Here is a 26,582-nt window from a genome sequence, read left to right as displayed (position 1 = left end):
GCATTTGACCATCAACATAGTCAAATGCTACAGAGATAAAGTGACATAAAGATTGAAAACCACTGAATTCAGCAACAAAGAGGCCAAAAATGACCCTTGTAAAAATGGTTCAGTAGAGCGTTGGGGACAAGAGGAACACAGAGGTAGTGTTGCCTACTCCTCTGACAAGCTCTGTTGGAAAGGCTGAGGGGTTGTAGTACAGGTTGCCATTACTTTTTAATTAGTCCTTCCCTCCTATGAAAGACGCTTGATCCTAAGGCAATGTGAATATAATATTCTTGAGGCTAGTGATGCATGCATTTTTTATACTGTTGGTGGGAGTGTAAATTAGTTCAACCATTGTGGAAGACAATGTGGCCATTCCTCACGGATCTAGAACCAGAAATACCATTTGATCAAGCAATCCCATTATTGGGTATACACCCAAAGGATTATAAATGACTCTGCTATAAAGACACATGCACATGTATGTTTACTGTGGCACTGTTCACAATAGCAAAGACTTGGAACCAACCCAAATGCCCACCAATGATAAAGAAAATGTGGCACATATACACCATGGAATACTATGCAGCCATAAAAAAGATGAGTTCATATCCTTTGTAGGGACATAGATAAAGCTGGAAAGCATCATTCTCAGCAAATTAGCACAGAAACAGAAAACCAAACACTGCATATTCTCACTCATAAGTGGGAGTTGAACAATGAGAACACATGGACACATGGAGGGGAACATCACACACCAGGGCCTGTCAGGGGGTGGGGAGGCCGGGGGAGGGATAGCATTAGGAGAAATACCTAATGTAGGTGATGGGTTGATGGGTGTAGCAAACCACCATGGCATGTATATACCTATGTAACAAACCTGCACATTCCGCACATGTATCCCAGAACTTAAAGTTATATATGTGTGTGTGTGTGTGTGTGTGTGTGTGTATACACTCACATATGATGTAGGTATATAAATTTTAAAGTGATTTGAAAAGCAAATTAATTAATTAATTTAAAAAGGGTGGAGGGACAATCAGGGACTCAACTCTCCAGTCTCTGGTGCTGGGCAGACGACTTTCCCAGTAATAGCTGAAAACAGCCGGCATCTAAGCTTTTTAGACTTTGATTTCAGGCTTTTTAGGGCTGCTCTCATGTCCACCCTACACAAACGGACAGCACCCAGAGAATGTTCTCCCTGTCCTGGGCCACAGTGCCTCCAGCTCCGCTCTGCTGACCCAGAGCCCCTGCTAATGGTGAAGCTCAGCCTGAACCAAAAGATGCCACTGGGATCACTTAGGAGGATGTGACAAAAAAGAAGACTCAGCACAAAATAAAGCAAACTTGAACAGTAGATACACAGGCAGAAAACAGAAAGGCTTTTACCAGGAAAGAGAAATGTAGTATTTAAAGGCTTAAAATCTAAGCTGACATCTGGCTCCGGCAACAAGCTGACTGAGCCAACGCAACCCATCATGCCACACTGAGAAAAGCTATTGGAAATGTAACACAAAGGTATGTCTTAAAATCACATAGCTAAGTTCACAAGAGAGACAGCCAAAGGCAAAGGCTCCCAAAGAGACCCGTGCTGACATCGCTGGTGCCCCCTGAGCAGGAGAGAAGGCCAGGACAGGTGGGTATGCTGTCCTTATGTGCAACATCCTTCCTATACAGAAAAAACAATTGAATCTAACGTGGCAAAGCACTAACATCTGTTCCGTCTGAGGGTGGGCACGAGTATCTCTTATATCTCTCTGTACTGAAACACCTGCTTGAAATATTTCACTGATGGTTTAAAAATTTGGCTAATTTCCTATTGCTCCTTTTCCCAACTGGGGGAAAAGTTATTAAACAGATAGACATATTGTTGATACATAAAAGATCTAAACTTGCTTATATTTTTATTCTATTTGTGTATAATACTTTATAAAATTCTTGGAGTAGCTTTTCTTTATTCCTCTGACTCCCCACCTCCTCTTTCTCAGCCCAGGAAAAGCCTTCCTCAGGGGTCCAGGAGCCAAATCTACTGTGGAGCTCTCCCACACTGGGCTCTGAGTCCTCACTCCTCCTCCTATTGCCAAAACTTCTTTGCATCCAACAAAACACTAATGGTGTCATATGGTCACTCTTCACTAACTCCTTGAGGACAAAGGTAGTGACTTATTCTCCTTACCCAGCACATGGGTAGGAATTCTGTCTGTAATGCTTTTGGTCATGGCACAATTTCAACATGGTCTTGAATCTCAAAATAGGGTAACTTAAGTCTGGCATCAAATTCTTTCTCTATTCCAGAGAGAAAGCATTATGACTGGACCTGTGATTGCTCAGCCTAGCATCTCTACACAAAAGTAAGACAGAAGACATTTCCCTACAATTGTTCACATCGGCATAAAGGAAGAGCCCCCAGGCATGTTCCAAAGCTCTCCTAGGTCTGTGATGACACAGAAATCAAGTGTCTAGCACAGTCCCAGTGCTCTGCTTTCCAGCAGCCACACCCACAATCTCCCACCTAAGTGCTGAGAACTGGCCAACTGCGGGGCCTGGGAGCAGGGGCGTTCCCTTTCAGCTGAGCAAAGTCAGTGTCTTCTTCACTTGACAAGTCTGTTTTAGGAGAGAATACAGATACTATACATTAATTTAAGGTTGTTTTAATTATCTGCAAAGGTGCTTATGACAATCGTTTCTTTTAAATAATCTTTAAGCAGTTAAAGAGTCATTGACTCTTTAGAATATTATATTATTGAAGAATCCTTCTATAAAAATGACCATTAACTCTCATAACAGGCCCAGTATTCAGTTCTATAAGTGGAATTAAAAAAGCCTCAGATATTAGCAAACACACACACATGTATTTTTAAATTACTGTTTAATCAGTTGTAAAGACACACAAATTAGGGGAAAAAAAAAAAACACTTACATGTAAGTTAAAAACACCTTTAAAACCCAGCGATAAGCCACCAGTGCAGCTCTGACACACACTAGAAATCAGTGGTTATGAAACTGGCACATCACAGTTTGACTGACACAGTGGGAGTTTTAATTTACCATACAAGAACTAATTTATGAATCTGTTGAAAAATAACACTTCTTTAAAAAAATAGTTTGGAATAATAAAAACAGAAAGCACAGAACACCACATTCTATTCTCAACTCGGGAAGGCAAATGTAAATCCTAAATTCTGGCTGCTGGAGTTGGGTCTCTCTCCTCATGTTTGGGTGACTGAGGGCTCAACTACTACTAGGCAGAGATTGAGACACAACATTTAAAGGAAGGCAGGAATGAAATCCCACATTTTCACTCTGTATATAGAAGAATTTCTCACTTCATTCAATTTTTACTTTCATTCCTATTGCCTTGTATCATGCCCCTTCTGGTTCAGAGGGGCAGTCGTATAAAAGCGACAGAAGAGGGACAAGACTGGTTTGGAACACATTTGTGTTCAATGTTTGATTCCTTTTACCTTGTGAGAAAGTCAGAGGCAAATGTACTTCACTGATAAATCTGTGCACACAGAACCAAAAATACTTAAAATTGGGAAAGAGGAATATTTTAAAGGTCTGTCAAATTCTCAACATATATATTTGTCCTTTAATGCAAAAGGACAGGGAGGAATATTAACAAATGCACTTCCTAAGAAAATTAACCTAAAAGAGTGAATATAAAACAGTGAATGGCAGTCAGTTACCTTTTCTATTTCAAACATGTTACTAAGAAACTGATTAGTGATTTTACTTATGTTTCTCTGTAACTTTTGGTTTTTCATTGTAGTATTTGCATTCCTTTTTAGTGTGCGATTTGGTAAAACGTGGCTGGAGAGATGGCTGTCCATCACTGAGTAAGCTGCAGACAGTGGTTCTGCACAGATCATTACACTATAATATACAGAGCAGATAGTCTTAGTGTTGCGTTTTTTCTTTATCAAAGTTGTACTTAAAGAAGAGTTATAATCAGTTTTACAGCTAAGACAAATTAGTTGGTGTAAAAACTGTGTATTTAGACTGTGTTTCACAAAATTTTCCCAGTTAATGGCCTATGGAGCGTGTCAGTTCTTTATTGGAGTTTGCATAATGTTTAAAAAAAACCTATTAAAATAAGTATTATTTTAAAACATACAAAATCATTATTCAGCAGCCTACCAAATTAAAATGTAATTGGCTGCAACCTCTGTACAAGAAGAGCCTCAAAAAGAGGCTCAAGCATTGATTATAAGAGCTTTCCTACAAAATACCGACGTGGAAAATTTCATTTTAAAATTTCTGTTGAATCAGAGTTTCTATAAATAGATTTGACTGCTTGGTATGCAGAAAATCACTGTAGAGACCCTCTACATTCTAATCTATTAAATTTCAGGGTGTATTTTTCTCTTCTTAAACACAAATCTTTTCTGTCCGCACTGGAGGCACGCATTGATCAAGACATCCACTTTTACAAGGGCTGTAGAAAACAGAAATTTCAGCATCTAAGATGAGGGCATCAACCACCAGCCACTCATTACATGCACACTGGGTTAAGTGTATCAGTTTTATAAGGTATTGAGGGCAGTTAAGGTTACATCTCACAGTGTTATTTAGGATTCTGCACCTATATTACATCTGACGTATTAAATTTCAGCCAGGAAGAACTATTAATGCCTGAATAAAACCCCACGAAATACTGATTTATATCTAAAACTCTGGACAAATTTTTAGCTGACACAAAATAGTAGGCACCATTCTGAAACAATTATTCTCTCAAGTAATTTTTCTCTCAATTATAATGTAGAACTGTTGAAACCAACTAATTGTGAACAGATGATAATTAGGAAACAAAAATGTATAAATGTCCAGATTTGTTCATGAAGATACAAACTGAATATTTACTATGAATTTTAAATAGGAAAGATTTTTGTCCTAAAACTGTGATCTAGTCCTCAAGTAAAACTATAAATTTATGATTATTTTAATGGCAAAATTTTAAAGCTATTGTTTTCTGTAGTTTAAAATAAGGTATAACTAAACTACATTGTTTTTAATAGCTTTGAGATGTTATATGGTGGCAAACCCTGTTCAGTAGTCACTAGTCTGTATAAAATATCTCATAGCATATATCTTCTCCAAGTTTACACAGCACAAACAAAAACCAAAAAAGCAGAGAAAGCAAAAGGAAAACATGTTTTCTTCAGCAGAGACTATTTGATTATGAAACACTCATTGTAAGAGCTACTGCCAGTAGAAAAAGTATGTTGCCATGCCTTCTGATTTAAGGGATTTCACTGTTACCATGACAACCCTTTGAAAAGTCAGGGCTTTGAGCTCAAGTAGTAAAAGTCAATGACCTTGACAATAGTGTCGACTGTGAACCTGCCCAAGTCCTTGAATCCTACAGACCTTGCTAATGGCTCCGTCATGACACACAACTGGTGCTGAACTCTTAGAACTAACTCATTTGCTTATGGCTGAGAAACTTGGGGTCTACAGGACAGGTGCTCCTCCAAGTCCTCAGTTTCATGAAAGACAGAACCAGAACGAAGATCTAGGTCTCCTCCCAGGTCAGCTAGTGCTTAAATGTAAGCTATCACTTTGTGGAAACCTCCTTTTTACTGCACATTTTTCTCAAAAGTGGTATGTGTGGAAATCCTGTGAGTGTCACACATGGTGGAGACCAAGAATAAATATATTTCTGAGTCAAATGGACAGTAGTGGCTAATAAGAGTAGTGGTCACTGGACATTTTTGAAGCCAAATAAATCTTCTCTATCCTGCTGGATATTTTAGAAGCTAAATAAATTACCCCAATTACCCTGAGTTCCAATAAAAACACTTACTTTAAAAACAGAATGAGCCACTTATAAAATGGTGACAGCTGAGGCATACCAAATTAAACTAACTCTTGTTTCAAGAAAATGAAATTGAAGGATGAATGATTTTGTTCATTTTGTTCATTTTTTCCCTGAGTAATATATAATTAACCAAAAGTACAAATATGATATTGATTGATCATCTCTGGAGTGATTTCATGATACCTGAATAGTGGAAAATATATAACATAAATATACATTGAATCTTATTCTGCTGATGAAAAAAAAGCAAGCATATATTACAATGAATCCCTTTCTATTTAACAGGAATAGACGTGCCAGTTTAAAATTCTTCTACTCTAAGTACTAGAAGCAAAATATTAATCTTTGTGATTATTACTTCTCCAAACTAAAGGAGAGCTATCCAAAAACCATTTCATAAAAAAAAGTAGTTGTTGATTCAGGGGGATGAAAATTAGTCAAACTGCACATGTAATTATCATCTTCAAAGGAACTGGAAAACCAATCAAATATGTTGCTTTCTAGATGACAGTACAAAGATTATATTCACTGAGCAAGAAATAGGTAACAGTGACACAGGCTTACAGACTGAGAAATAAAGTAAGTTCAGGTAACAGAAATGTGATTATTTGTAAATGGCTAGATAGGCTGAAACCTCTACCCCCGCAAAAAAAAACCACACACAAAAAAACAAAGCCCAACAAGTTTGTATTAAGCCTTCTCGTTTTCACTTATGACATGCCTGAACCTGTCCTTTAAATTCTTAATTTGTTCACTTTCTCTTAATAGCAATCGGATTCTCTGCGACATTAATTAAACTGAGCAGACATTTTACAGGGCACACACTTTCCATGAACAAAGAATGTTCACATATACAGCTGGCAAAATTTTTTTTCTTTTTTCTTTTTTTTTTTTGAGATGGAGTATCCCTCTGTCACCCTGCTGGAGTGCAGTGGCGCAATCTCAGCTCACTGCAACCTCTGCCTCCTGGGTTCAAGTAATTCTCCTGCCTCAGCCTCCTGAGTAGCTGGGATTACAGGCGCTCTCCACCACGCCTAGCTAGTTTTTGTATTTTTAGTAGAGACGGAGTTTCACATTGTTGGCCAGGCCGGTCTTGAACTCCTGACCTCAAGTGACCCACTCTCCTTGGCCTACCAAAGTACTGGGATTACAGGCGTGAACCACCACACCCAGCCAACATAACTTCAATGCATGGGAAAACAGAGAAAATTTATTTAGCTATCGATTTGTTTCCTGAGAAGGAATGGCAGGGCTAGCCTTATCAGATGGAAAACATTTACTTTTAGAAAAATAAAAATAGATTAGGACATTTCTCAACTTCAAAAAAGAAACATGAACATTTTTGCTGACTGAGACCTCAAAAGTTGCAAGTGCATTTGCTTTTCTTTCTTCTTTAAATGAAGTATTACATAACATACACCAGATGGTTGCTGTGTCCTTAACTTCATTTGCAAATTTATTAGTGACCCCACCCACCACAAAAAGAGAGAGAGAGAGAAACCCATCTCAGCAAACTTGCACTTCATTAAACATTTAAGGCAAAAAGAAAAGTAAGTTCCATAGAGAGGCCAAATAAAGGTGAAATCTGAAGACTCCCCCACCCCCTATCACAGGGCAGGAGATACAATCCAGGGCTGAGGTCACTCCACTGCCTGGCATCAAATCCCACTCTCCTGCTTTCAGCTACTGTGGCCACCACAGTCCTCTGTGGGATCACAGAAGACACCTAGTAATCCAAGGCAAGATTAATCATGGTAAAAATGGCCCACAAAATAAAAGCATATTTTCCTACTTACAGAATCTGTAACTGATTTTAGTAAGAGTTCACAGCAAAATTTTAATGTGAGAAGGATTTGAAAATGAATTTATATTATTCTCAAAAAATGTCACCAAGACTTAATGACTTTTAGTTTTCACTTCCCTAAAAGTTTCCCCAATATAAATTAAACTGTCAAGGATAAGAAACTGATTAGCCAGATAGTAACCTACCTAGCAATTTCTCTTTCGAAACCTTTGAGCAACCTACCAATATTATTTTCAAACCCTCTAATCCTACATAATTTATGCCCGACAAATTTCATTTAGAAGTCTGAAGTATCACAAAGTTATCCAACTTTTTTTAAGTCTCACAGGATGGCACAGAGCCCTGGTGTGGGGGAGAAGCAGCCTGCAGATCCACGTCTCCACCCTGTGCGTTCCACTGGAGGCCACGCAGCGCTTCATTCCTGCCTTCCTTCGTCACCTCTCTCTTTTAAGAAAAAGAGTAAGCTTAAAATATCACATTACCAAACTTTTCATTATGTTTTAAGAAATTCCTTCTGGAAGTGCTCCTTGACTGTACAAGGTAATTAAATCCTCCAGTAAAATAAGCTACCTATAATTTGGCGTCCATTACTGTTGACAGTTTCACTATGGATTGTAGTCATTTGACATACTTTAAGAGAACCCTTCAAATACTGAGATGTTTATTGCATTTAAAAAAAATCCACATTCTTAAATATCCTGTTTCAAATTCCTCCTAAACTCCTTTACAGCACACAACATCAACTACTGCAATAGTGTTCTCACAATATTACACTTGAAAATACCATTTAGGAACAGTATTTTAGGAAATAGAGGGTTTAAGGCAAGACATTCATTTGGAAAAGTTAATTTCTCCCTATCATCGAGATTGACACGATTATTTTTCCACCTCTTCAGTGCCTTGGGATACGCAACGTACATTCAGCAACAGGGCACGCGAGTGACCCTACGAACAAGTGCTGAGGTTGGGAGTGCCCACTGAAACATGGAAATATTCTTACATAAGGCATGGCCCACAGGGACATGGCGTGGGAGGGCTTGTTTCACTCTATTTCCAATCTGGTGCACAGGAAATTCCTCATCTATAACTGCCCCATTTCCCCCCAGTTAATCGCTTTTCCAACAAACTCAAACCTTTGAAAAGGTGCTAAGATTGGTTTCTGTTAACATTAAAAAATAGCCCTCAGAGCCTTCCCCATCACTGCTTTAGTGATGAATGTCTCGAGGCTATTTCTTGATTCTGATTGCAAACATTGTTTGTTGTAGAAAAACTGTTCCGTCCCAAAGAATGTTCTCCTTCATCGAACTTTTTGGATTGTGAGAGCTGAATATTTTCATGTGTACCCTTTCTTCCTTGAGTTTTTTTCACTGGAAACAACAATAATACTAAGATACCAAGGATGTGCAGGCTGTAATACCAGGAGCTAAAATAAAATGGGAAAAAGTTTATTAAAATTTGATAAATTAATAATCCTTAATAACTGCACACTTGTCAAAACGTCACGTGGCCCACCTTAGGATGTATTTATTTACTACATTCTTATTTTTTCCCCCTCAGGAGAAGAAACCTGACAGTGTAGGCCCGTGGGTTTTTATAGCACTGGATAAACCCTGGCTGCTTAGAAGCCTGATTCTAGAGAGCATATTACATTCCTTTGTAAGAGTCATAAGACCATGATTAAACAGAATAATAACAAAAAGTTACATATTAATAGCAGTAGCAATCTGAAAATTTCCCCAATCCAGAGAATTAGAAGTTGAGTCAACAAAGAAAATGTGGAGATAGTTAAGACTTTTACTAGTCTGGCCTCACCTGCTATTTACTGTCTCTAAGTTACAAATATTCTAATGAGGTGAGTGACAGGGAAGCAATATTGCTTCTTGATGGTTACTTTCATGAAAAAGAAAAGCCATATTATTAAAAATATTACTGGAAACATCATTCCTCAAATTAAATATAAACAAAACGTAACCTAAACCGTATCTATAGCTGTAAATTCAAGTAATTCTGAACAAAGTACCTGGGACAGAAAATCTAACCAACAGCCCAATCACATTTTTAAACATTTACTAATTTTGCTAAAATGGAACCTTTAGCAGGACTTACTTAATGTCTTCCAGTATAATTACTGTCATATTTGATTCAATAATTTTTTGACTATATACTCTGTGCTAGGTCATTCTAAATGCTAGAATAATAAAGAATTTATAAAAAAATAACATTTTTGACCTCTAGAATATCATTATCTAATATGGCGGAGTGGAATTTGGTGGGGCAGGGAAAGGAGGTAAGTAGATTATAAAAATATGGAATTTGAGACAAGACAATTTCTATAATATACAGATCGCCACCATATTGATCAAACATAAAAGACACAGTGAAAAGGAACAGATAAAATAGAACTTATTTTCCTTTGATTAAAGAAATTAAGATAATTAATAATCCTTTGTAAAGAGCTGGGTTTTTCCCCAAAGAAGTTCAGGACAATCAAACTAAGAAACTTTTGTTAAATTTAGGAGAGGTTGAGGCAGTGGTTACCCAGCTGTTATTTCTCTGTCTAAATCACTCATCTGAGGGTTGAGTGGTATGAGTCATTCCACAGAAAAATGCTGGGACTGATTGGCTCAGGATTAAAACGTAACTGATAATGCATTTATCAGCAGGAAATGTGGCTGTGGTACTATTTTTCTATTCTACCCAGTAGCAAGAAACTTTCTTTTGAAAATAAAATTATTCCCACTGACAAAGTTTTAAGAGTAACACTTACCTGTAAAATGTGAACGACGGTTTTATAGAAAGAAGTACGAATGGCACAACTGTGTAACTTATTGCTACTTGAGTTACTATCCATGTTATAACATCATACAATAATTTAAGTTGGGAAGGTTCGATGAAATAATGTCTAAAGTTATTTCTCATCTGAAATAAAGAAACAAAAATATTTGCTGTATCTTTACATTAACATTACTTATGAAATTATACTGGTGATATCAACTGAAGGATGTGGAGTGGAATAACTGAAACTCTCATATGTAGCTGGTGTGAGTGTACAATGGCACTGCTACTGTGGAAAAAGTTGGTTCCAAAAAAGTGAATACACATTGTACATACAGTGTGTGAGAGAGAGAGAGAGAGAGGGGGGATGAGAAACCACAGGGAAGACACAAATGACTAATGAGTCTGGGTAAAGGGCATATAGAAGTTCTTTGCAAATTTTCTGTAGATTAGATTCTGTATGAAAAAGTTTCCCCCAAAAAAGTTTAAGACAACACTGCCTAGAGATCCCTTAAATCATATATGGTAAAATATAGTATATAAATAAAGTTTAGTTTACCTTCATCCTTAACTCTTATTTAACCTCCGCATTTGTGAAAAACAAAGTATTCCACACTGAGCTTAGGTTGAACAGCACTTAAATAATTTGCATCCATACACATTATTCATTAATGGAAGGTGGGAAAAACTTCTCAGAAATGGTGTTTTCTAAATATCACTGTTTTAATACCTTTTTTGTCAGCTTTCAAAAGAGTCAAAACATTTGTTTTGAAATGTTCAAACTTAACCAAACATTTTTCTTGTCAAATATACTTATATAGGTGAGACACAGCCCTGCTCTGAAAATACCACATGCACTGTTCAGAGGTGAGTTGGTGCATGGCTACTGCCCTTCCACACAGAGCCCATCATTCTTAGTGGCTAGGCACTGCTCTCTCCTGCCTAGCTCACCATCATGGCAGTCACCTGCTCTTGATTCCCTCCTGTCCACCAATGACAAATCCATCTGTCCTGGGGTATGGGCTTTCAGCATTCCATTCCTGCACTTAAAAACTATACCTGACCCCTCCCATTGCAGACAGAATAGGATTAGGCTTCTTCTCTGCTTGCTTTCAAAACTTGGTTTTGCTAATGTCCTTCCCATGCCTAGAATGTCATTTTTTCCCCATTATGCTTAACTCACTATTGAAATAACTTTCATCTCTCAAAGTCCGGATCCAAACAGCTTTCTAATGAGGCCATCTCTAGTTAACCTAACCAAAAGAGATCTCTTCCATCTCCAAACACCTATGCTACTTAGTATTTGTAACACCCATGGAATCTGTCACACATGGCTTGTGGTGCATATGCACGTCCACATACATACACATGCATAAGGTATGTATACACACATACAACTTATCCACCCCAAAGTACCTTAAAATGGAACAGGGTAAATATCTGCTAGTTTGTTAAATGAAGCCCTCTTACCTCTAGGTACCATAAGCAGCTGTTTCAAACATGGTTTTTGTCATGTCACATTCCTTGGTTTTCAAGGGCTTACACTAAATTACCCTTCTCCTTACCTCTCTCATGTCACCAACCTAATTTCTCAATGTTTCCCAAAATATTACTCTAGGTTCTATCCAGGCAAATACTCTAAAGAACAGTGCCCCACTTCCAGTGTGGCATCTACCTGGCCACAGCTCATCTACCAGTTTGGCCTACCCACAGTCAACTCTTCATCTCAGAGAGGACTCAAAGGTTACGCTTTCAGGAAACATTTCTAAAATAAACCTACCCATTCTGATCATCTTTATTTAACTCAGTTTTTATCTCTCCTTCAGAAAATTCTGTAAAGACAAAGTAACATTTTGTGAGTGCCTCCTACCTGCCAGGCACACAGAAACATGTTTTCTCCTCACAGGAACTGGGCATGGAGCCTAGCCTGTGGTGTGTGCTCAGCAAACATGCATTTACACACCTTGCTTCTAGTGCAAAGGACAATACTGATCATGGCCAAGGAAAGAAGATAAACCTTCTAACAGAGATGTACTCAGCCTTTTTAACAGTTCAAGTGGACCATTGAATTGTAAAATAAAATTCTTGATACTTACAGCTCGTGCTGCTAATGTCATTAACACCCCTGTTAGAAACGTTAGATAATATCCTGGGTATACCCCGTGCCAAATGGCAGAGAGAATGAACGTCTGGATAGTTGGACTGAAGGAGGCTCGTTCATAACACACCCTAGAAACCATGAAAAACATGGAGAGCCAAGCGGAGTGAGTGACCCGAGTTTACAAAGCCTGCAATGATTATTCTTTTATTACCTGACAGGATTTAGGGTAACTAGAGAAACAAATACAACTTATCCTAGGCAATAACTTAGCTGTGATCTCAGGGAGGCTACAGTGATTAAGTGTCAAATTTAGGAACATAAATTCCCATCGTCTTACTGGTATATATAGTAACTAAAATGATCATTTCTAGTATTTGGGAGTCTATACAATTTACAAAAAGAATAAATTTTAACTAATGTTAAGGTTATTTTTGTCCTACATTATTTTATTACTTTTTAAAAAAATATATATCAGTAACTTTCAACTGACCTAATAACACTACTCCTTCTGACAGGCAGACTGAGCTTTCCTATTAACAGGGTTAGAGAACTCAGATGAAAATAAAGTTTCCCTAAGGTATCAAATTTAAAATATAACAATAACAAAAAATAACATAACAGATTAGCTCAGAGGATCTGCAGCCCCTGGGGAGACTGGCAGGCACCCTGAAGAGATGATAGCACATGCTAGTCATCTCAAGGGATAAAGATGTTTAATTTGTCATTAAAAAGGGACACTATAAAAGAAGGCTGCTGAGCGCCTTATCACTATAGGGGCCTTTTCTTAGGAAATAAATTCAAGATAGGGCAATGCGCTCACAGGGATGGTAAGAGATCCCTGGGAGATTCTGTGCCATTCCCCAGCTCTGTCCTTCACACCTGTTACTCCACTCAGCCTGGGCTGCCTCTACCCTGTTCATGAGACACACTCCCGACAGAAACCTCAGCTCAAGCACCCACCACGTCCAGGAAGTTCCTCCTGCGTCCCTCTGTGCCCTCGCTGTTCCTGCTTTCTCTCTCCTAATCCTCACCACAGGGAATAGCACGTGTCTGATTACACAGCCGTGTCTTTAACAAAGCTGTGAACTCTTTCACTTTGAGGGGCTAGGTCTTTTTGTCTTACTAGTCTTTGTATCCCTTGACTAAGAAAAATCTGTTGAATTGAAACCTTTAAAACTGGGACTGTTCTGGAGTACCCAGGGCACAAGTACTGCGCTTGTGCAGGCACTTTTGAATTTAAACCACATCTCTACTGAATGGGATCAGAAACTGCAAAGGAGGACACTGGTGACCTCCAACATTGGTGGAGGCCTTTACAGGAGGCTGAGAGGGCAGGATAGCTGCACATGCAGGAGAGCTGCATTCAGGACTCAGGCCAAAACAGTTCTGATTCTACACTGACTTGCCTAGGAGGAGGCCAATAATGTTTCCAAGGGTGACACTGAGGTCACAATGTCACTCAACACCATTAGTTTAATCAAGAACCTGAATTCAGTGAAGCTCAACCTTAAGAACTAGATGCCAAAGCACATCTAAAGATTGTTTTTGAAGGAACGCACCTTTTGAGCCAAAGAGCTGTCTGAATATTCCAATTATCAAGAAACATCTTGAAACTTGTTGACATCTGAAAAAAAAGGCAACTTTTTTCTTTGTGTCACAAAATAATGAAGCTTTAAATATAAGTAATAATATATTATGCTAAAATATTAAAACAAAAAATTGCTTAATATCAATGGTAGTATAGTGATTTCTCTTTCCTTAATCCTGTTTTTCTAATATAGTAACATCATTCTATGTAAGAGAAGTTTATTGTTTGGAACACTACAAGGTAAATGGATTGTCACCATTTTCTCCTGTATGTTAACATTTACAAGGGTTGTCATGGAATTCTTCCAAAGGAACTCCTGAGACAGTGTACAAATGCCTTCTGATGGCCTCCCTCTCACACTGAAGACTGGGGTACCCACCTAATTACCTCCTTCCTGCCATGCTCTGCCATGGTTCTGGGTGAGGCAGACATCTACCACAACAACCGGCCCAGCCGTTGTCTCTCAGTGCCCTGGCTACTCTGAATTTTGGGGCTGCCTGTTTCTGTGCTGCCCCTGAAAGAGTAGATCTCCCCACCCAGATCTCTCAGGGCCTCCTATCTTTCCAGTTACTCCCACTAACACTGTTCTTTGATCATAGAGGGAACCCTTGGTCTCCGGCCTACTTTTGTCCTGTGTAACTCTCTCTTTCTCTGGTCTTGACTTCTGACTATTTTAGATTTTGTGTTTCATTATTTACTGCTTTTACATCAGAATCTTTGATGTTTTTGTTTCTTTTCCTTTCATTCATCTCCCTATCAAAATCCTAACTCCAGATCAACCACACTGTCCACCCGCCCCACTGGAAACATCTGCACGCTGTTTGCAGAGTATCACCACATTCCAGACCTTTGTCTTAAGTTCATGGTTCTCCACCGCAACTGAGCCCTCAACCTACCAAATAATCCTGTTTTCCTAGACAACTAGTTCATTCTCCTCTTCCTGAAAAAAGCTACTGGACTGAACCATTTGAAATTTTCTTTTCTCTTTTTTTTTAAATAAAATCAAGAAGAGGTAAGTGTCAGCAATTTCACGATTCAACCTAATACGCCATCTATATCTCTGGTCCTCTCACCTCCTTCCTCCCTCACAACAGGTGAGGTAGCCTCCTACTTTATAGAGATGTTATAAAATCATCAGACTCCAAATTCTCACCATCCAACTACACACTCAGCTGCACACACACTTATCCTGCCCTCCGTCCTGTCTTTATAAAGAGAGGTGGCCCTTTTCCTTTAGGGCCAGTCTCTCCACTTCCATCTTCTCAGGGACTTCATTGATCAATAGATCTCTCTCTCCTTCAGCTACAGGGAGAGCTTCACATTCTCCCCTTCAAATCGTCTCCTAATCAGTAAGCACATTCAATCTCTCCATTTTAAAACAAAATTAAACAGCTCTCCTCAATTCCCTGTTCCCCTTAGCTACTCCCCTGTTTCTACCCTCTTCCTTTTATGGAAAATGAACTCCTAGGAGTTGTATAATCTGGCCCTTATGCCAATCCCTCTCCTGAAACTGCTGTTCATAAAACCATAAACAAGGATGGGCGCGGTGGCTCATGCTGGTAATCCCAGCACTTTGGGAGGCCGAGGCGGGTGGATCGCATAAGGTCAGTAGTTTGAGACTAGCCTGGCCAACATGGTGAAATGCCATCTCTACTAAAAATACAATTGGTGTGGTGTGGTGGCAGGTGACTGGAATCCCAGTTACTCGGGAGGCTGAGGCAGGAAAATCGCTTGAACCTGGGAGGCAGAGGTTGCAGTGAGCCCAATCCCGCTACTGCAATCCAGCCTGGGCAACAGAGTGACACTTCCTCTCGAAAAAAAAATAAATAAATAAAACCATAAATGATGCAGGCATTTGTGTCCTTCTCTTGGTATCTCAGTGGCACTTAGCATTGATGACCATTTTTCCTTCAGAAAAATTAATTCCTTTCTTTACTTTTTCTTATTCCATACACTAACAGCAGGGGTGATAGCGCCCCCGGGAGGATAGAAATTGGTTCTTAAGGGGCAAAAATATCTTTTTTTATGTATAAATAAATATACATGCAGTAATACATCAATAGGTATACAGATACACTGTGTATCTGTAGTATTAAAATTTCAGGTGGGAACTTATTAGGAAAAGAGTGTCTCAAAAGTCTCCTTAAGGTGTTAATAATAAACAAAAGGTTAGAAACACTGCTATATCCATCATTCAACTTCAACAATGATCAATTTCTCCCTCTCCTCCATTTTTATTGACAACACTGTTGTTAAGAATACTTCAAACCAAATACCAGACATCTTACTTCACCTGCAATTAGTTCAGAATGTACGTCCCATAAAGACTTTTTTTAAAAACCATGATCAGACAAAATTAATAATTCCTCAACATCATCTAAGCCCCCTTTGTATTCAAATATTCCTGATTATTTGAAAAGGTCTTTTCCAGTTGGTTTGTCAATCAGGACCCCAAAAAAGGTTCATACAGTGCATTTGGCCAAAGCCTCTTTTAATCTGTAATAGCTTGGGTCGCATGTCCCAAAGAACTTCCCACTTTTGATCTGATCTGGTGTTTAATAGACTCTCTATACTCCACATCCCCTCTAAATTTAGAAGGATCTAGAGATCGATTCAGATTAGGTTATCTTGGCAAACTTCAGTGATGTCACTGCTTTTCTTATGGCATCCCATCTCTGGCATTTAATGCCTGACTGCCCACTTTCAATAACATTAAGGCTCATCAGAGGGTCCAGCTTGACCCCTTCACCTCAAGTTTTGGTAATCTCTCCTATTTGGAATGATCCTTTTCACAGGCTAGCAAAACAATGGTTTTCTCTCTCTCTCGCTCTCTCTCTTTTGAGACAGGGTTTTGCTCTGTCACCCAGGCCACAGTGCAGTAGCACGTTCACGGCTCACTGTAGCCTCCTGCTCCTGAGTAGCTGGGACTACAGGTACTCACCACCACACCTTGCTAGATTTTGTATTTTTTGTAAAGATGTAGTTTTGCCATGTTGCCCAGGCTAGTCTCAAACTCCTGAGCTCAAGCAATCTGCCTGCTTCAGCCTCCCAAAGTCCTGGGATTACAGGTGTGAGCCACTGTGCCCAGCTGGTTTTCTCCTTTTTTCTTCCTGGCTACTCCTAAATTGCCTTCCTTTGCCCAGCCTCTCAGGATTGGTGCTCCTTTAGACTCTCACCTCTTCTCATTCTCTCTTCCAGGACTTGAACTGCCACATGCTGATAGTTCCCAGATTTCACTCTCAGGCTCAGGTGCCTCTGCTGAGTGTCTGACCATGATTTGCCTGGTGGATAACTCAGTAAGTCTGTGACTTGAAGATATTACCTGTCCTTTCAAACTCACATCTATTCTCCATTCTTTATCTAAGTGGAAGGTATCACCATAACCCTAGTTGTTTAAACCAGATTTCTGGGCCTGAGTCATAACTCATTCTCTCTTGCTGATCCCAATCTACCACCAAGTTCTGCTGAGTCTCTTACTCAGCTATCCAATATATTTACATGTTTCTAGCCCCACTGGCAGTATGTTGTTAGGTCACCATCAACTTGGATTAACAAAACATCCTCCTAACAGAGATCTCTGCGTCTGGAGGGAAATACATTCTATATGCCATATCCTTCTAAAACACCTATATGATCACCTCACTTGGCTACATGTATGATCCATCCACAGTGCCCCATTACTCTTATAAGAAAGTTCAAAAGTCTTACATGGCTGTAAGAATGTGACTGCCCAGCATGCACTTTCCCAGTCGCCCTTCATGGCTCCCTAAACCACTAACCAACAAGAGCTGCACACGCTCTCTCGGCCTCCAGGCGCCCCCTACTTGGAGTGTCCGGCTGCCTCATACTTCTTTGGGACTCAGCTTAAGCACCATTTTCTTTAGGACTCTCTTCCCTCAAACACCTAAACAAAGAAGCTGGTGTTTCATGAACACCCACAACCCTTACCCTTCTCTGATCACCACCTATTTGACCTTAGTCTATAACCTCTAGGAAATTAAAGCTCCATGAGGGACTAAATTGTACCTGTCTTATTCATTGTCTTCAGTGACTAGGGCACATAGTTGACAACCAATATATATTTGTTACATGAAAGAACGAGTGTTAATATTAAAGACCCTTCAATACCACTCCTAGAACATCACAGCATTACCTGTAAAAGCAAACTACAGTACTTACAGTATACATAGTAACTAACTTCTTAATGATTGACTCACCTCTATTTGTTGAATTCTCAAATTGGAAATTAAGTCCCAGCGAGCTGCTCCATTTTTGTCATATCCTCTAAAACCAAAGCCTGCAGCATTATTAATGGCATCAGCTATAGAAGGCAAAATTTTTAAGAAAGTATTAATTATCTCCATAATAATCTACTACATTCTCCCAGAAGGTATATGTTATCACACGTTTTATTCTTGAACAGTAAAAGCAGATTTATTCTAATTTTTAGGTCAGAAACGATATCACATACAATGAAAATAACACATCCACGACAATTAGTCAATAAAACATGAGACATTATGCATGAGTTGAGCGTAAGTGGAGTTTAAAAGCTGCTGAGGACCGATAGGTAAAAGCGAAGACTCATACAGGAAATGCTCCCCAACATGAGCTGTGCCAGTCGAATGAAGCAGAGTATGCTTGACCAGCTGCCAAGAAATTGCTAAGGGGATGTTTTGCCCTGGGAGCACCATGCTCTTTTTAATCATATATTTGAACTTTATTATAAACAATAATATATGTGAGGCATAATAGTTTCCTTCCATTTTTTTTTCTTTCTTGGTTCACCAGAACTTTATGTCTCCAGAATTTTTAAAAAATAGAGATATGGTCTCTCTCTGTCACTGCCCAGGCTGGAATGGCAGGTTTATAGCTCACTACAGCCTTGAACTCTTAGGCTCAAGCAATGCTCCTGCCTCAGCCTCCTGAGTAGCTGTGACTGCAGGTGTGCATCATCACGCCTGACAAATTTCTTTTTTTTTTTTTGTAAAGATAGAGTCTCACTATGTTGCCTAGGCTGGTCTCGAACTCCTGGCCTCAGTTGATCTTCCTACCTTGGCCTCCCAAAGTGCTGGAATTTCAGGCATGAGTTACAGAACCGAATCCAGAATTTGTTTCCTAATCCTTTTCACCACAATGCTCAATTAGTCATTTTTGCTTTATGTAAATGCTTGATTAAGCTGCAAAGAAAATTTCTGCCTCAAATGAGCCCTTTTCCAATCAACTTGAAAACTGTTTATGCTATGTGTATAATGACCAAAGAATAAACAAACTGAAATCCATCAAAGCCCAGCAAAATAATATGCCTATACGAACATGTATCTTAAAATTGTTTTATTGTTTATTAGTGTATTTTGTACATCAAACAAGATCTTTTAAAAATTACACTTTGGGGGAAAAGAATAAACAAGGTTTACTACTCTGTCAGATTTAATGAGGTCAGCCGCCTTTGTTCAATTCACATAAATATGAGCCTTTAAGGTAAGCATAGTAACAGATTCAATAGAATTAAAAGTAAACTCTATGAACCACATGGGCAGCATACCCATATAAATGGCTTCTGGGAACTCCCTCCTTCCAGCATGGTTGCCACCACTTCTGATTTGTTCGTGTATTCACCCTCTCCACCTTTTTTAGCCTACTGTGATCTGAGAGCAATGAAACTCCTAACCACCTTCTCATTTGACAACAAGATTGACTCAGGGTACGGTCAACAGCAACGAAACGAGAAGAGAACTGGGGAAATCAAACTGTGAGTGTCCACCTTCCATGTCCCTTGTCCCCCAATCTCCCTTCACAGACCCCGCCTAATCTTTACCCCAGGTAACGTAGCTCCCAAGAGAGCTTCCAAGTTGCCATTATATAGAGATCTTCCAAGTAACTGACCATTAACATTAATTCAATCTGTCCTTACACGGGCTAAATGTTTTTCAAACTTGAGTTAGAGGGAAAAAAACTGCTCAGATCCCAATAAATCCTTTTTTTGAGGTGATAAGGAGAAGAGGGCAGGGCCACAGGGCTGTGGAGACAAGAAACCTGATTCCTATTTGAGAACACTGAATTAAGGAATTAAGCACAATACAGGCTGCCTATCCACTAGCACCCATGAAATTATAATTTGAAAAATGTACATGTGGACACAAAAATCAGAAAGTAACCGTCCACATGATCCAGAATACATTCATACTATTTTTAAAATTATTAACAAAATACAAAAACAAAATTAAAGAATTTTGGACTGTTAGATTTCCCAAAAACAGATTTTTGAACCTCCAGAGATCATTAAACTCCAATTTCACAACCAAATGGACAGTTAAAAAAAGGTAATGGGGTGGAGATGAACATGGGCACATGCATGCTGAGCCTCAGCTGGTTTCTCCACTGACAGAGTTGACACCTGAACTTCAGGGCTTAACCAATACTAGGACCTCAGCTATTACTTGTGTTAAGACAGTACAGACACAGTTAAGTATTATTGAATGAAACAACTTTATTGCCTTACAGATAAAAATTCTTAAAATTCTTTAAATATAGTTCAATTTCAAATTGTCATTCATATATATTCTAATATGATTATTTCTTTAAGGAAGAATCAGGGAAAATGAATTAACTCACCTTTTCTTTGGTTTGTAAGTACGTAAAAATGCATAAGATTCATTTTTCAAACCAAATATTGGGGTTGGGGATAAGTATCCTAAGAATCATTTTAATTGTCATAATTGCAAACAAAAAATTAACGATGAATTTTTTCTTTTTTTTTTTTTAAGGCAAGGTCTCACTCTGTCACCCAGGCTGGAGTGTAATGGTGCGATCACAGCTCACTGCAGCCTCAACTTCCCTGGCTAAAGCAATTCACCCACCTCGGACTCTTGAGTAGCTGGGACCACAGGTATGCACAACCACACCTAGCTAATTTAAAAAAAAATTTTTTTTTTTGAAGAGATGTGGTCTTAACATGTTGCTCAGGCTGGTCTCAAACTCTTGGTCTCAAGTCATTCTCCTGCCTCAGCCTCCCAATGTGCTGGGATTACAGGCATGAGCTACTGCTCCTGGCCTAATGATGAATCTTGCGTATTTTTATATATTTACAGAGATTTTGTGATTTTTCTCAAAAGCCTTATAAATTCAATGATCTCATTCCATTTGATAGATTTTCAACAATAAGATGTCCAACTAAATCCAAAAACATGCAGAACTCTTACAATTCTATAAATCTAGTGATTCAACAGGTCACAATTCTTATAAAACCCTAAAAGTACCAGGTGTTTGGGAAAGTTCTCAGTCTCAATTTAAAGTCAGAATTCAAGTAGTACAGGAATCTCATTTGATATTACTGATGTCTAAATTTGGCTACAATAAAAATGTTCAATCCTTAAAGAAATATCAGATTAAAATCCATAAGGTAACATTCTATTTTCATTGGCCATTAACTCACCAGGTTAAAGTAACTTTTAATGATACTATTGTGCACAGTTGTATGATGAAAGATTGAAAATAATGATTCCAGCCCCAAACTGTATTTTATTGTAATCAAAATAAAACTGAGAGTAAAATGTGAAACCTCAGAGGTCTAATTATCACCCTCGTTTGGCTGATGTGTTTCTTCGTGCATTCATTCAAATATTCATTGCGTACCAAATATAAACAAGGCAATCAGGACAATCATAAGAATAAAGGAGCTTACAATCTTGTGGGTGAGATAAAAAAGACAACACATACATAAAAGAGGTTTCAATCTATTCAATGAAGGATTCTCTCTACTTCAGTTCAACCTTCAACACGTGGCCAGAATTATCTTCTTCCGCCATAGGATCAGACGATCAGGCGCTGCCTGAAGCCCCTTGTGGCTCATTCTGCAGAGCAGGCAAAGCCCTGTGAAAGCCCATTTCACCTGAGCAGGTCCCTCCTACATGCCCCTGCTAACATCTGCCAGGGAAAGCAAGATAGCTCCATGTTTCCTTGCTCGTAAGTGCAAAACCTGCCATTTTTCAATTGCTGAAATCACATTCAATCTTTCTGTTTTTGAGACAAAGTCTCACTCTGTTGCTCAGGCTGGAGTGCAGTGGTGCAATCATGGCTCACTGCAGCCTCAGACTCCTAGGCTCAAGCGGTCCTCCCACCCTAGACTCTCAAGTAGCCAGGACTACAGGTACACGCCACCAGGCCTAGTTGATTTTTAACAATTTTTTTGTAGAAACACGGGTCTCACTATGTTGCCGAGGCTGGTCTTGAATTCATTTTTCAAACCAAATATTGGGGTTGAGGATCAGAAGTACCCTAAGAATCATTTTAATTGTCATAATTGCAAACAAAAAATTAATGATGAATCTCCTGGCATAATTGATAACCCCCTATCAGTGTGCCAATATCATTTTATTCACTTTGCTGATAAACTACTGATCATATTATACTATGGTTAACGGTCTATTTAAGAGGTATCATAATGATAAGCTGAATACAATCATACTAAATTACAACCATCTGGAGAATAAGGACTATGTCTTATACATACTAGTATCTATTCTGGCTAGCACTAAATCTAGAATACAATAGGCATTCAACAAATATCTGTTGTATTTCCATTGATCCATTGATTTTTATTTTGTATTATAATAAAATTGATTCTGTTTTTAGAATATCCTTACATATGAACTGTGAGGTCTGTGTCTTCTACATAGATGACTTAATTTTTCCAATTGGTCTTTACGTATCCTCAAGAGGGCGCACTGATAGCAATCTATCGACAAGGAAAGACTGCTTCAACACAGGCACAAGGGAGTCTATTTACATGTTACTTACCTAGCGTCCATGCAAAATAGTATTTGGGTCTGGCAGCCAAAAGAGAGATATACAGATAGATAATCTTTGTTGGCCATGAAGCTGTAGCTTGAAAATGCTCGTCAATGTTGTACTCCACAGGTAATGTTGTCGAGATGGTCAAGTGAAATAACAAGGACAGCCCGCAAACTAAGAGCTTCTGAATTACCGCAGTCTGAAAAGCGTAAGGCGAGACTTCATCAACTTTATCCATGCTCCTTTTAATTCATTCTATGTATTATTAACAAATTGATCTTCCTCAACATCAGTCCTACAATTCTTCTGGTCAAAACTGAAGAACTAAATCGCACTTGGTGTTTAAAGTTTTCCATGGTCTCATGGTATGAACTTTTCCAACTCAATAAATACTACCTAGGGGTTACTGCTCAACTCATACTAAAATCTCTATTTGTGTATTCAGAACTTTCAGGAAATCAAGAAATCTAAAAGCAAGCATTGGTGTATCAGTGTGAATGGAAGTGAATACAAAAAAAAAATAACAATTACTTTTGGCAGTAAATTTTATATGGAGATATATATATATAATATTTTTTCCATTGTGTCTTTCCTGTATTTTCCAAATTCTAGGCATCTCATGGACGTTATTTTTACAATAAACAATCTATGCATCTCCGTAAATCTGAAAGTTAACAGAGCTTTGTTCAAGAATAATAAAAACCAAAAGAGTTACACACCTGAGAAGAATAAAATGTGTATAAAAGACTGGTGAAACAAGAGGCTATTCTTAGCAACACTGCAGTAAGGTTACATTACCAACTCAGGGTATTCTGTATTTTTACAACTCATGCTGTTTTTATATTTGTAGAAGGCCAGAATATTTCAACTTCATTTGGTATAAGAGAGATTATATAGGCTATGAAGAAAAAGAAGCAAGTGGAGAAAAGGCTAGATCCAGATGAAGTATGCAACAAAATAACTGGATTTGGAAGTGATCCATACAGTAACCAAATAGTATTCAAATTAACTGAAGTAATTTATCAATGAAGTGCCACATTTTAACACTTTATGTAATAGTGCCAAAAGAAAAGCTCCAAGGCAAGAGCCAAAGCATATGCCGGATGCACTGCACCTTGGGAAACAATACTTTATCATTGAGCTGTTCCGGTGTTCATGGACTCTGTGCAGCAGCTGTTATTCTCGTTTTCCATTGTCTTTTAATAAAATAAGGCTACTTTTTCCTTAGTGCCTCCCAAATATCTTACCTTTACATTTGAATTATAACATTTTAAAATGGTAGAGAAAAAATAGTAATTATAAATGAAGCAAGATGAAACAAATGGCCCCATATTTTAATTTTTAAATGAGGCATATCATTCTAGTAATATAGCAAGAAACCTGTAGCCACTAGACTGTACAGTTCTGAAGCAGGGCAGGGATATGGTGCTGCAATGAAAATGTAGATAATACAAAGACAGCCAGTATTCTAAGAGGTGATATCCTCAACCCCCTTCCCCTGCCCAGACCCAGGGTCCCAGAAGTCAAGTTTGTATGTCCTAGGCAGAATACTGGAGAATGCTTCACTCAAAACAAACAAACAAAAACGAACAGCCCCAGGGAAATGTCCTACATATGTCACGACAGAGACTGCCAAGTGTTACCTGGGAGCCCTCCTCCCCTTCCTGCACAGAAAAAGAAATTTCTCTTGGTTGCTTGGAAGTCTAGCTAAAGATGACACATCAGCACCTATGGTACACCCGAGTGTGGCTATGTGATTAGGGTCTGGTCAATAGGATGTGAGCAAAAGTAATCTATACAGGGAAGACGGAGTGTGGATCTCTCATACCATAGGGCCCCCATGTTATTAATGCACTGCTTACAGGTGAGTGTCCCACATGTAACATAAAAATAAATTTCTACTTTAAGTTCCTGTTATTTTGGTCCTTGTTTCAGCAGCCAAACCCATATCCTAAATGATGCAGACAGAGGAGAGGACAATGGAGAGGTCCCCGACAGAAGAGCCAGTGGGCTCCACAAGCATCCTTTTTTGGATCTCAATAATCTACATACTCCATTGATGCACAAGGAGCATCTAAATGCCATTTGAGGGACTTATTACTGACTATCACTATTTGACATTATAAAGTATATGAATGTAAAATTTAAATAAAATATATTATTTAAATGGTGGGAAAACACATTAAGAATATTTACCATTATCAACAACCTCTGATTTAGGATGTCTATAATCCAAAAGAGGAAAGTGACATTTTATGAGAGTAAAACCCATAAAAACTCAGTGAAGTAACAGAACATATATATGTGTATTATTTTTTGTCGAATTTGATTTACTACTATCACGTTTATAACATTTGATATTTTCAAGTATTTTACAAAATCGTTTGATCTTCATACAGTCTCTAAAATGGGGAAGACATTAGGATTCTCCTTTTGCAGAGAGGGACTCATACACATTAAGCAATGTGCGGAAATGATGAGCCAAACTGGTCACTGAGAGTCCAGCATCTTGATTCCTAGGCTTTCATTCTCCTTCTAGCATTCTAGAATAAACTTCTATGATGCTGTCTACAATTGTCTTTACTTTCTCTTACAGCAGGGAGACCACTAAAAGATTAAGTGGTCACCCTGGAGATACAAAACAGTCAATGAAAAGACACCAATTTCAAGTCTGGAATCCCATCCAGTTTGAGATGACATTTCTCAACACTTAACCAGTAACAGAAAATACAAAGAGAAAAACACCATTTTGGTATAAAATACAATGAGCCACATGGTAGGAAAGAAGCAATATACTATCTTTTGCGAAGATGCACATTTCTACATTCACTCTTTGTTGCCCACACAGTGGAGGGTGGTAGATTTGCAGGATAAGGGAGGTCACGTCACCCCTTGCTCTAAACCCTGCATTCAGGGAAAACATATTAGCCCCTTTCCTTCAACTCACAGACTTCCAGATTGGTCTGTTCTTTTTCATGGAAACTTTAGATTTTACCAGATGAAGTCTAACAGAAACTGAGCCTATACAGAGTCTCAATGCCTTTCCTTATGAAGCAGCATCCCAGCAGTTTCAAATACCCCAGTGGCTCAAAGAAAGTAAAAATTATGTTTGGTTGTAAGGCAACTTAGCACAGACTTGGAACCAGATTGCACTAGTTTGAATTCCAGTTCTACTGCCAACCTGGGAAATCTTGGTCAAACTTAGCCTCTGAGTCTTAGTTTCCTCATCTGTTAGATGGTAAGAAAAACAGTGCCTGCCTTGTATGACTGCTATGAGGGAGGGCTGAAACAGAGGTGTGAAGTCCACACCACAGAGCCTGACACACGGTGAGCACTGTCAAAGTGTTAGCTATTATTTATATCTTTATAATATTACTAATCTCTTCACTGTGGGAATAAGGAGCTGTTTTATGGAAAAGGTGATATTTGAAGTAGGCCTTTAAAGGAAAGAAAGAGTTCAACTGGCAATAATTAAGAAGAGGAGGGGGCAAGCAAAAAAGAAATGGAGGATACAGAGTGTTTACAATCTGCTGGAACACAAGGCAGGGGTTAAGACAGTCAGACAGAAAGAGGGAGGGAGGGAGGGAGGAGGGGGGGGGAGGGTTGGAGTGAAGGGGGGGGGGAGGGAGGGGGGAGGGTGGGCCTGGAAAATCATTAGGCTGGCCAATTCCATAATAAGAGCTTTCTTGTAAAATTCCCTGTAACTATAAAGCAT

General features: G+C 38.7%; 1 protein-coding gene across 6 annotated transcripts in view; it reads right to left on the bottom strand.

Annotated features, from left to right (window-relative positions):
• Window positions 1-2,837: 2,837 nt before the first annotated feature.
• MBOAT2 (membrane bound O-acyltransferase domain containing 2) overlaps window positions 2,838-26,582 on the bottom strand; it is a 139,037-nt gene continuing 115,292 nt past the window's right edge. For 3 of the 6 annotated variants that reach the window (XM_032294194.1, XM_032294200.1, XM_032294196.1), the window contains 6 exons: window positions 22,874-23,066; window positions 18,292-18,395; window positions 14,046-14,110; window positions 12,482-12,614; window positions 10,378-10,529; window positions 2,838-9,033 (listed from right to left, as the gene is read on the bottom strand). In XM_032294194.1, coding sequence (XP_032150085.1) covers window positions 8,808-9,033; window positions 10,378-10,529; window positions 12,482-12,614; window positions 14,046-14,110; window positions 18,292-18,395; window positions 22,874-23,066 — 873 coding nt within the window. In that variant the 3' untranslated portion in view covers window positions 2,838-8,807. The remainder of the gene's footprint in view (window positions 9,034-10,377; window positions 10,530-12,481; window positions 12,615-14,045; window positions 14,111-18,291; window positions 18,396-22,873; window positions 23,067-26,582) is intronic. The other 3 variants (XM_032294195.1, XM_032294197.1, XM_032294198.1) reach the window with 1 other exon arrangement.

Source organism: Sapajus apella, unplaced genomic scaffold, assembly GCF_009761245.1.
Source record: "Sapajus apella isolate SASKATOON/1434 unplaced genomic scaffold, GSC_monkey_1.0 scaffold31, whole genome shotgun sequence".
NCBI lineage: Eukaryota > Metazoa > Chordata > Mammalia > Primates > Cebidae > Sapajus > Sapajus apella.
Note: the sequence above shows the minus strand (reverse complement) of the source record. Positions and strands in the feature narration are given on the sequence as shown.